Source organism: Coturnix japonica, chromosome Z (genome assembly GCF_001577835.2).
Source record: "Coturnix japonica isolate 7356 chromosome Z, Coturnix japonica 2.1, whole genome shotgun sequence".
In the NCBI taxonomy this organism is placed as follows: Eukaryota; Metazoa; Chordata; class Aves; order Galliformes; family Phasianidae; genus Coturnix; species Coturnix japonica.
The window spans coordinates 30137273-30149820 of record NC_029547.1 but is presented as its reverse complement, the minus strand read 5'-3'; the positions used below and the strand labels follow the sequence as shown (position 1 = coordinate 30149820).

The window sequence follows — 12548 nt, the reverse complement described above, 5'->3', positions numbered from 1 at the left end:
CCCCTCAAACTACTGCCTTTCTCTGGTTGACAAAAGAACCTTCACTTTATGAAGTAAAAAACCAAGAACTGTAGTATCCCCTCTGTATGTATGTACCAGGATCACTGACTACAGCATCTTGGTCTCCTAAGGAAGACAATGTGTATTTTGCTGCCCACTTTTTGTGATTATCCATAGCATCTTCTTAAAACCCTGATATTCACTGCTAGCACTACATACAGGAAGTAATACAATGGAAAGTGTGTGTATTATTATAATGTTTTTATAATGTTATTGCAAAGGCTGTAAGATTTATTCCTGGATGAAAGCCTCCAAGAAACTAATGATTTTTATTCCATTTCCATACTCTAAGACATTTTTATCTTACAAATGGTAAATAAAGTTTGGTTTTGTTTCAAAGATGCCTATTTTTAATTTTGAAAGGATTATAGTTTTTAACAGCACTGGTAGGTCACTCATACTGTTTTGACTAAGCCTATACTGCTGCTGTGACTTAGTTTGATTAATTTAAATGTAGAGCTTTTTGACCTGATGAACTAACATGCAAAAATCCTAACCAGTTTACAAGAAAAGACTCTGCAGATGTTCTCTTCAAAAGCTGCATTCCTTGCATTTTTTAGCAGTTTGGATTGTTGTGTAGATTTTCTTTGTCGAAGAACTGTTGTATTCCAAACCAAAAGGTATTATAGTTTGCCAAGCATTAAAATTACTTGATTATAAAGGCAGAGATACTTTACATTCTCAGAATATTTACACATGATGTATATCACCAATACAAACACAGGAACAAAAGAGAAAGGAAACAAAAGAGAAGCAAGAACATCAATAGAGCAAATTTTTCCCCTAAACCAGGAAATTGCAAAGGTTTTCAGATATCTTTGTGTGGTCATTAATGATAAATGTTGCCAAATGGTGAGCACAGAACTTAAAAAGTATGTGAATGATAAGCAGACAATTCCATAGGTTTTAAGTTATTTGTTCCACACACAGCAGAGCTTCCACTGCCAGTACTGTACTTTTCTGTGTCCTTCTCTGAAAACTGAAGTGGTGGATTAGGTTTACTGTAAGGCAAGAATTTTAGAAAACAGAAAATAATGCAGGTGCTTCAGATGTCATTGCATATCGTTTAATTAAATCCTGCTTAAAGTACCAATCCTTGTAATAACAGCCATAATAAACAAGACAGTCTCAATAACTGGTTGCTGTAGTGTCACAGTGATAGCTGTCAGCCAGACCTCCCTGGGTGATTGCGGTACAAATAAAAACCAAAATGACTCTTGCCTTGATGAGATTACTTGGAGTATTTTATAGCTCTTATCATACTTCCCAGCGACTAGCATGTTACTATAGCATGAAAGATGAACTTTTGTCCTCCGCCAAACAATGCTTCCTCCCTAATGGAAAAATGCAGCATCTAATGTATTCTGAGGGCTCTGTAGAATATTTCAAAGAGGAGTGTTTTGCTCCCATGTTAGAGAGATCATTACTAAATGTAGTGAAGGCTGGAAGAAGGGAACATCATGACCTGATGGTTGGAACAGATGACCTTAGTGGTCTTTCCAACCTTAATGCTCATATGATTATGTAACCTTGCTTGGTTCTGACTAACCTAATTGTGTCTGCTACTACTCAGCCATTGGAGTGCTGCCTTCATTGTGGCACCCAGCTGTGTGATGGCAGAAGGGCCCCTCTAGTTGCCATCCCCCAGACATCTCCATATTCAGCACTGATCTCAAAGCTGGAAAAGGAAACAGAATGGAATGAAAAGTGGAAAACTCTCATAAGAAAACCAGGAGATAAAAATGGATGTTCTCTGTAAACAAAAGCCTATACTTGATTTGTTGCCCTGTAGATGCTTACAGTAAGGGCCTAGAAACCATTTCCCTCTACAGGAACATATTGGCAAAATAGCTCTCTATTTTAAAGAGGCACTGTATTTTTCAGAGTTTTTCTTCTTTTTGTTAGCTATTGTTTCACAATGTGTACAAGATTGACTTTAGCATAAAGGAACTGATTATTCCATGATTTTTCATATGCACAATAGCCTCCAATGGCCTACATCATGTTCTGGGAATGGAGAAGAAACATAGTGCTACCAACATCAATGGACTTCTGAAGGAGTCATGTAGATGTGGTAGAGCACAGGTTTAGTTTCAATGCTTTTGTAGCACAATACAGTCACTGAAAATACTTTTAAAGTACATTATAGTATGAGAGCTAAACTAACATATGAATGTTTATACATAAAGCACTAAATGCAAACATACTGGTAAAATTGTGAAAGACAGTGGAGTCCAGTCTTCAGGCTGGGCAGCACACATACAGTTTACCTACAAACACAAATTAATTTCAGCTACCCACAGAATTTCATGTAAGGATGGATACTGTGTAGATACCACTTTCCCAGTTCAATTTTGCAAAGACTATTCGCATTTGTAAATATCATTATTCACATTTGCACTTGAGAATGCTTTTCTCAGTTTACAATTTATTAAGTAATTAAAAAAAAACCAAAAAATCTTCTCTTTAAAACATACAAAGGGTATGCATTTGAAAATCCAGCTTCTGTAGAGTAGATGAGACAGATTAGAATCAGTGTATATTCATAGAATCATATAATGATAGAATGGCTTGGGTTGGAAGGGACATCAAGGATCATCAAGCTCCAAACCCCCTGCTGCAGGCAGGACCACCAACCTCCATATGTCCCAGGGCCCCATCCAACCTGGCCTTGAGCACCTCCAGGGATGGGGTATCCACAACCTCACTGGGCAGCCTGTTCCAACACCTCACTGCTCTCTTCTTAAAAAATTCCCTCTGACATCCAAGTTAAATCTTTCCTCCTTCAACTTAAAACCATTTCCCCTTATCCTGCCATTATCTACCCTTGTGAAGAGTTTACTCCTGTTTATAGGCTCCCTTTGGGTACTGAAAGGCTGTAATGAGGTCCCCTGACAACTTTCTTTTCTCCAGGCTGAACAAGCCCAGCTCCCTCAGCCTGTCTTTGTAGGGGAGATACTCCAGTCCTCTGATAATCTTTGTGGCCCTCCTCTGGACACCCTCCAACAGCTCCACATCTTTCTTGTATTCGGGGCCCCTGACCTGACCTGGATGCAGTACACCAGATGGGGCCTCACAAGGGCAGAGTAGATTGGGATAATCACCTCCCTGTCGCTGCTGGCCACTCCTCTTCCAATGACACCAGGGATACCATTGACTTTCCAAGTTGCAAGAGCAAACTGCTGGCTCATGTTAAGTTTTTCATCCACCAGGACCCCCATGTCCTTCTCTGCTGGACTACTCTCAACAATTGCTTTTCCCATTCTGCATATTCCTCTCCATAGGGTAACATACAGGTAACTGGGGAAACCAGAAGAATCAAAACACAAAACTTCAGCGCTCAGTAATGGGAGACCTTCCTCACAGATCACAATGTTTTGAGTCTGAGATGTGCAAAAATGAAAGACAGACAGTATAGAAATCAATACTATTCATTTTTAATTCCATTGTTTTGCCAAAGGCTGAACAATAAGAACTGTAAATGCCAGTAAGACTGGGTATTTGAAGGCACAGACACCTACCTATTTAAGCTCCTAAAACCAAAATGCAGCTGGTGAGATAACAGTGCTCAGTGGCTTGTTTAAAGTTACAGAAATTTTCTCTTCTAGAACTGGAAACTGAGCTCAGCCTTATTGTCTTGAGTTGAAATATGAGTCTGTTCTTCTCCAGGAGGGTCCACCTTTCTATGGAATATAATTTAATACTGCAGAATGCTTATACACAGAAACTGTATAGTTGCTGGTGCTGTTGATCAGAGGAGTGAAAGTGAGGGGCCACAATCACCTGTAAATAAAATCCTCAGAAGCTCCATCTGTAAGAGTAATAGCACAGTCTATCCCCCATCATTACTCCTTCAGCATTATGTCAGATCGCCCTGCACTGTTGGTGCTCTCCATAAATTCACTCGTATCTTTCTCCCTGTGGGAAGATAACTGATTCTATCCCTTACAGATATTAGACATAAATCCTAGGCAGAGTTAAGTCTCTTAAGGATTATTATTATATTTTTTAATTACTAGAAAGAAGTCTTTACTTGATATTAGCTGGTACACAGCTGCTATTCCTTGTGACAGACTGCATTGATTATTTCATTGTATACAATTAAATCTTAACAGGGAAAGATTTCCCTGAACTTCCTTCTTCACCACATGACACTGATATAGCACCACTAGTGTTTCAGCAATTCAGTAATCATAACATAACTAATTCTTAGAGTAAACCATTTGTAAGCAGTTTCAAAATTGCATTTCAACCTGTGAAATTGCTACAAACATAGTTATAGGAACTATTTTAAGGGGAAAACCAGAATGAGATAGCTTATGTGTCCTTGGGAAAATGAATACGTACTGAAAAGTAAAAAAGAGATATTGGGTGACTCTGCCACACTGATCTCTCTGTCCAAATCCAGTTCCCTGAGGGCTCTGCCCCCCACTGATGCATGTCAGGAATTTCCTTTTGTACCTTTCTGAACTAGCCTCATCACTCTGATGGTGCCATCTGGCATCCAGATATTATTGTTTGCCCTCTTTTTATCCCCTCCTTTTTATGGCTAGCACCATGGTTATTTATGGCAACATGTTAAAAGCTGGGTATGGTGTTAACATACAAAAGCATTTTTCAAGAGTTAGAGAAAGAAATTTTTTCAACAACTCCTTCACTATCCATAAAAACAAACTCATTACTCATAGAAAAACCCATGCTTTTTTAATAATGATTGCTGCTTTTTCTGACTCCACTGTCATGCTGTGCTGGTGCAATCAGCTTCAGTGTGAGAAGTCAGGCAGAAAAATATTCTGACTTCTCCCTTTGATAAAGACTGTTGAATGGTCACTTCAGTGATGGACAGCAATACATAGAGTGTTGTAATTGCAACTTTGTCCTAGAAGAGACTACAAAATATTCTTTCCAGTCCAGAGTATTTCCTAGCAGTTCTGTCAAAAAATAATAATTGACTCTGTTTAGGGGTGCTGCAAGTTAGATGACTCAGACTTAACTCTCTCCTCTAGCCATCAAGTGTCTGAACTAGTTATTATCAGTTATTTGAGCAGCAGAACAAATAAGAACCAATTTAACATGGATTTGGATTTGAATGCTGAGTGCTCAAGTAGATTATCTGGTATTTCTAGTGGACTGTAGTCCTTTAGAAACCTTTTCTTCAACAGGGGAGTTAGTAAGTATAAGTTTTATACCTAGTCATGTCGGTCAGTGAAACATGTGGGAAATACAACCATTGAATTTCCTGGTGAATATTAACCAAATGTGACAGAGGAGTAAAGTTCTTTGTAATAAATTTATACCTCTGTCCAATTCAGCTAATAGCAGTACCTTCAGACATTATTAAGGAAAGAGGAAGGCAAATGACAGACAGACATATACAGGCAAAATTACACTGTAAAGCTTGCTTCCTTTGGAGATCCTGAAGAAATAAACAGTGGAAGGCATTAGATGCAGATGGAGTGAAAATGAGGTATATGCTGTCCTAACAGCACATATTAAAGAATGAACATAAATTACAGGTGGAAGGACAATGAAAAAAGTCCACCAAATTTATGTTCATACAAAAAAAATTAATAATTCATAGTTTGCAGTTTTTTAGCAAATATCTATGCAATACAAAGTCACTAAAATCACAAGACATCAACACCAGATTCACAATTATGAGACTTCAAAATACACAAGAAATTCAGTAAAAATTTTCAGCTTTGGTTTTTAAATTTCCAGTAAACAAAAAAAAATTTTGAGAAGAACAGCAGAGTTTTTTACAGTTGGGAGTTGCTCTCTCTGCCTTAAGAATGATAAGGAAGAAAAGATAACAGTGTCAGAGGGCAAAAAGCAGTCTGCCAGCTTCAAAGAATGACCCTGTCTGTAGAGAAGAATGAGAGCAGTGATTTGATGGCTTAAGAAATTCAGAAAGGGCATCAGGTGAAGTGAAGAATAAAGAGTCCTCACTAACATCTGCCCGTGCACAGTCGGGAAATCAGTCACTGTTACATCACTACATAGCAAGCTGGAAAATCACAGGGACATATTTCTTTCTGAAGAAGCTTACAGTACTTCAGCTTCTAGCAAACACTCTCCTGAACACAGTACTGCCTTCTTGGCACTGGGTTTAGCACTTCCCTGGATGCCTCTCACTTCATATCCCCCTCTTCCATCCTTGCTGCCTTTCCTCTTCCCACATCATTATCTTCCTGTCAAGCTGAGGTATGGGGTCTTTGAGAAAGGCAACCCTGTCTCCCTCAGCTCTATGCCCACCATAAAACCCTACTCAGCCAGCTCCACTCCACTTAGTTAGGGGAAGGGGAAGGCCTCATCAGTGAAGCAGAAATAGAATATTTTATTTTTTCCCCAGAAGCCATGATGTGTTTTCTGAAAATATTTACAGCTAAGCAACAAACTGCAAATAAGCGTGATAGATACTTAGGAAGACAAGCAGTAAGAAGTGGATGGTCATGTTCTAATTATTCATAGTCACAGTCAGCAAAAGGGCTGGCAGCATCGCAAAGTGTCTTACACCAGATGGTATTTGATCTAACATCTAAAACCTCTCACTAGATATGACCTTTAAATTAGCATGCTACTACACTCTGGACCATTCATTAGCCAAAATAAGTTGATAATGGCTCAATATCAGTTAGCATGTTGAACCATGGGATACTATTTTGTATCTTTACAGCTACAGAAAGAGAGACAAAAGGGCCTGTTATCATCTAACACATCTTACTTTTCAACTAATTGGTGTATTTGAAATTGCTATGAGGATGAATGCAGACAAGTGATACTGTAAAACTGGCATCAAAGTTGACTGTTGATTGTGTGAGTTCTGAATGTTCCATCTCTTTTGGTTTTATGTCATTATTCATATTTTTTTTCCAATCTAACAACCGGGATCTAAAAAGAATGTGTGTTTGTAGTTAGACATTAATGAAAACCACCGCTAATAATGAAGCACTGAAACATCTTCTGGGGAAGTTCACCACTCACAGTCACTGTCAACACATTAGATTGTCTGACAGAATATGAATAAGACTATTAGCATTTACAAGGATTACATGGATATGCCTCTCAGTACAAGCTTTCTACATTTTTATTTGGCCTTTCTGGCTCATGTCTTATCACTAGAAATTGTTCCAAATCAAACAAAGGCATGGATAGCTCTGAGATTTGGAAAACTTTGCACAAAAAGCCTGACTTTTCATCCTCTATTTTAGCTATTAGTCAACATGTACAAAAATTTACAGTTTAATTTAATTTAATGTCATATTGATTTCTCATCAGCCTAAAATAAAGATTATTCATGCTCCAGAGTCATGTTTTGCAAGGAGAAAAAAATGTACAAATTATTGACCCATGGTAGAATGAACTTAATCTAAACAGAGCTCCATTGCATTAGTATCCCACTGGTATCACTGAACTTTTGTGAGAGATAGGATAAAAAGATAAGGAGATCTTAGCAGAACAGGGTCTTTATTGCAGCAGAGCAGAGAAATTGTGAAGAAAATAGATGTCAAAGCAGCTCATAAAACTTAGAAGATTTCAAGAAACTTAAGTTCCTTCTCCTTACCCTTAAGGCCTGCTTTAGTACAAAAAGTAGTATTCTCACAAGCGTTTCTAGAGTGTTTTATCAAAAATGTTTGTGATTATAAACGAAAACCTCTTCATATTTCTTTGCAGGCTATGCTTATTCTGTACAAATCCCTTTTTACTAACATTTAAAGAGACATTCAGCTGTGTACATATATATTACTGTACTTTTTCTACAGCACTGTAAGCATCATATGAAAAATGTACCTAAATTTTTTGCACTGTACAAAAGTGCTACAAATTTTTCCAAGTATGGTCACATACCAACAAAATTCCTTTCAGTAAAATTTCCAACAGCATATTTTCAAATTTATGTCTCCAAGGGTTAATTCAAATGAAAAGGAAAAGGAAAAGGAAAAGGAAAAGGAAAAGGAAAAGGAAAAGGAAAAGGAAAAGGAAAAGGAAAAGGAAAAGAAAAGGAAAAGAAAAGGAAAAGAAAAGGAAAAGGAAAGAAGAGAAAGAGAAAAGGAAAGAAAGTACAGGAAAAAATAGTTGAGAGGAGAGGAGAGGAGAGGAGAGGAGAGGAGAGGAGAGGAGAGGAAGAGGAGAGGAGAGGAGAGGCAGGAGAAGGGAGAGGAGGAGAGAGGGAAGAGGGGAGAGAGGAGAGGGAAGAAGAGAGGAGAGGAGAGGAGAGAGAGAGGAGAGGAGAGGAGAGGAGAGGGAGGAGAGGAGAGGAGAGGAGAGGAGAGGAGGAGGAGAGAGAGGAGAGGGAGAGGAGAGGAGGAGAGAGGAGAGGAGGAGAGAGGAGGGGAGGGGAGATTTGGTCTTTATCCTCTAATGAAAGCCAAATATAATTTCACCATATCACATCCTCATCACACGCATGCCTGCTGCAAAAATTTTTTTAAGACTTACGAAGGTTCTTCAGACACCACTGCTCCTTCTTCCAGCTCTTGAGCTTGTTTGTACCACGGCAATTTTGCTTCCACAGGAAGTTTCTCTATAGAACAAATGCAAGTACATGAAAACAGTAACCATGCAGCAGCAATGCTCTCATGTGTGCCAGCCTTTGCTCTTTCATCGCTTGGAATATACACGTGCCTCCATTCACATGGAGGTTGAACTCAAGAAGAGAAAGAAGGAGAGGGATGGAATTATAGAGTTGTTATTTTGCAGTGGTGAGCTAGATTATGAGGGTCACAGTTTAGCTATATGACCAGATAGTTACTTTACAGATGATGCAATTGGGCTAGTAAACCAAGCACTCTAGCAAGTATTTTTCAGAGTGAGACTTGGTAATGTAATGACCTTCATTGATGCTTTGAAGGCAAAATGTGTAAAATCCTTGTGCTTATGCTTGAATTTTAGAATTTCAGAGGATGCATTAATCCTGCTCTTGATAGATTATAAAAAGGAATAAAGTCCTGATTTGATGAGCGATACCCGAAAAACAGAGAAACTGTAATAAAATGGTCTGGCTATACTTTTCAACTTTAAGTTTATCAGTTCATCAGCTATGTGGGTTTAAAAAATGAGCTTGATACTTTTTCTGTCATTTCTGATGAAAAACAGTGGGGCTGCTTTTTCTCCTATCCAGGATATGCACGCAACATAATGAGTCTCTCTGTTCTGGGGAGTGCGGGGCCATTCAACTCTTTCAGCCAAATTCTGCTCTCATGAATTGTCAAAGTGGAGCATTTCAGCTGAAGGCAGTGGGGCTGTTTTAACTCTACAGGGGCATAACGTAAGAGCAAATTTGGCACCACACTTTGAAAATGAGCTCTGCATATTAACAAAATATTTTGGGTCTGGATCAAGAAAAAGACACAAATACAGTAGAATGAAACTCAGAACACCAAAGAGAACCAGGACCAGGCTTATTGGCCACTCACTAACCACCTAAACCTTTTTGATTTAGATAATGTGTAGATTTGTACTCATCAATAGGAACAGATTAATGTCATTCAGAATATTTAAGATTTTTCAATAACTTTGTTGTGTATAAGAAGGAATCTTTCATGCATGCACATGAAATTCGCAAACTTTTAGTTTTATCACAGAGGAAAAATGACTAACAACTTGATTTCACAGCTACTGCAACTTTTAACAAGCAAATTGTTTTGAAGCAATATGTTTACTGAGGAAAAAAGGGACAGCAATATAATATCTTGCCAAGTTCTTACTCTAACATATTTACTAGTACTATTTGAGGATGAATATTTGCCAGCGTTGCTCTTAGTTTAATCTATATTTTACCACTTTTGTTATCCAAAATATGTAGGAGATAGTTTTATTTATAAGCACTGTAGCCCACTTTATGAGTTTTGGAAAGCCACATATTACTTCTGTGTTTTTTTTCCCTTGGATTCAAGTGCTTGTAAAAAGCAAAAGCTCTCATGTACATTTGTCTTATTTGTAACTTTTTAAATAACTTTTGTTTTTTAAAGATATGTATTCAGCAGGAGAGACATAAAAACAATTGCCATCTATAATGTAAAATGATTTGGAGGATGAGAAATGCTGATGTTATACAGCATGCTTTGACACAAAATGAGTGAAATTCACTCCTAACATAAACTAATGAAAAACTTTTAATTTTGGAGATTAAAGTCTCTACTTTTATAGGAGAGTACAAAAACATTAGACCCTATGTTTTACAGGAAGTTTTATTAAACAAATATACATTCTCAAAAAAATTGAAAATTACTACTTAATCTAGGGTTATCCTGTACTTTCCCATTATTACTGTATGATAAAGTGCCTCAGTACAAGAATAAATTAAAATGAAATATATTACATCAATTCTTTGCATTCTGATATTCTTAGGCAAAGAATGTTAAAAGAGTATTCCACATGTTTTGTTTTGCTATTTCAGTCAGCTAAGAACATTGTTTTCCTGCTTTATTTTATTCCAGGTATGGAAGGAAAGAGTAAACCAAGACTAAAAATTCAACAGAAGCAAGGTGCTTTACGCTACAATGATTAACTTTGATTTAAATTTATAATGCTAGATTGAAGACATAAAAAATGACAAAATTCCATCACATAAATAGAATAATTAGTATTAGAAGAGACCTCTGGAGATCATCTGCTCCAGCACTTTCCAGGAAGTATGGTACATGTATCTTCAAATATTAGCACTTGCATTATGGAGGAAAAATTACAGAACCAAGACAATGACTAAAATCAAATTCTAGTAAAACATTATGTTTCAGAAAGAGCTTCCCATCCCATAGGAGAAAATGGAAGAAAGTGTGAGCCATCTCTACTCAGATATTAATGACATTATGCATTGTAAAGGGCAGTACAAGAATTGATCCAGGGAAAAGATAACACCCCGTTGTAAGAGTGTACTTCCAGGAAACAGCCATGTGTAGTTACTAGACAAATCCCATTAGAAGAAATGTCTTGACAGGTGCAAGCAAACCTTCCTAGCTGGCCTTGCAGCCTTCCAGGCTCCCTAAACAGAACTCACTTGGTGGTATGCATCATCTGATTTTCAGCATCTTAATGTATTTTGCTTACACTGCATGCTGCAAGCAGACAGCAGCTTTCTTTACATGGATTCTGAATGTGATAAATGGATAAAGCCTCACAGATTCATCTGGTTAACTGAGCTCAAGGATACTGCTCAGTTATGGTAGCAGCGCCTTTTATTTGTCCTGGAATGCAGACTGAGTGAACTCAAGTCCTCCAGCAGAACACAGTGCAAAATACCCTTTCCTTTCCTGACTGAAGCCCTGCATCAGAGCTTTGTCACTTTGGTGACTGGTGGATACAGTGAAGTCTCATGGTCCAGATAAACTGGAACCTTGCAAATTACAAGTTTGTCTATCATAGGACAGCGAGCACAGAAATTAAAATTCCAAATTTCACTCTTCCATCCTGGAAGAGTCATGTCACAGGACATGCTTATTTCACATAACAAATGCTCTTAATATTCACCAAAATATCAATTCATCTTTCAAAAGAGACTGTTTCTTTTCTTATGGCGGAATTTAAGTCTCTAATTTGGGGAAATTAAGATCACTTACATTGCTGTAGCCCAGAAATTTCTGTGAATTAGTCAGCATTCAGACACAAAAATTCATAAGAATCTTTCTCTTATTACCTTTGGGTTTGTAACAAGGAGTGGGTACAATGCATTCTTCTTTTATGTGTGGCTTTGTTTTAGAGCTACAGCCTCCTGTATGCATCCCCCTGTGATCAATGCAAAGGACCACACGATATCTGAGCCCTTGTCCACAGGTCACAGTGCACTGGAAAAATAAAACAGGAGAAATGAAGAAATGATTGCAGTCAGCTAGTATGTTGTAGGAGCTATGCATAAAAAGAGAATGTGTCACAGAAGTATATGTACAATGCAGGGAAAAAGATGATGCGGAAACACCCAACCATTCTTGCATTATTCATAATATTTGGCAGTTGTGGATAATGCATAAAATTGACACAAATATTTGCCATTTTGTTCTGCACACTTTGGACTTTTAGCCCCTGGAATTCTTTTTCTGTGCCACACTCTCAGCACTGGCTACTTGGCTTGTGGCCATCCATCCCAAAATGGATATGCTTAGTAACACCCCGTCAGCTTCATCTAGAGCCACTCCGCTTTGCTTGCACAAAGTACTGGAGCTTATGGGTTAAGAGAGGTGACACTTAGCTATTTTGGAACATGGCACCAAACAGAATGGGAAACTATTTAGGCTTTCTTCCCAAAGACACTTTCTTACATCTTTTTTCACTTATGTTTGGTAAGGTACTTCACTCTTTCCCCGTGTGCGGATTGTTTCAGAAGTGATTGGACGGGTCAAGATCAAACCTAACAATCAGTGGGAAGGTCTATGGATAGTACCAGTGTTTCTTTGTTCTTAGATAGCAGCTTGCTAAACACTTTGCAATCAATAAAGAACACCTCATCTGTGGATAAAACAGCTTAACTTCTAAGAACTCATCTCACTTGTAGA

The 12548-nt window shown here is 37.9% G+C and overlaps 1 protein-coding gene across 3 annotated transcripts in view; it reads right to left on the bottom strand.

Annotated features, from left to right (window-relative positions):
* The window catches only part of ADAMTSL1 (ADAMTS like 1), a 382509-nt gene that overhangs the window by 80199 nt on the left and 289762 nt on the right, over positions 1 to 12548 (bottom strand). For all 3 annotated transcript variants that reach the window (XM_015849101.2, XM_015849102.2, XM_015849103.2), the window contains 2 exons: positions 11696 to 11843; positions 8500 to 8584 (listed from right to left, as the gene is read on the bottom strand). In XM_015849101.2, coding sequence (XP_015704587.1) covers positions 8500 to 8584; positions 11696 to 11843 — 233 coding nt within the window. The remainder of the gene's footprint in view (positions 1 to 8499; positions 8585 to 11695; positions 11844 to 12548) is intronic.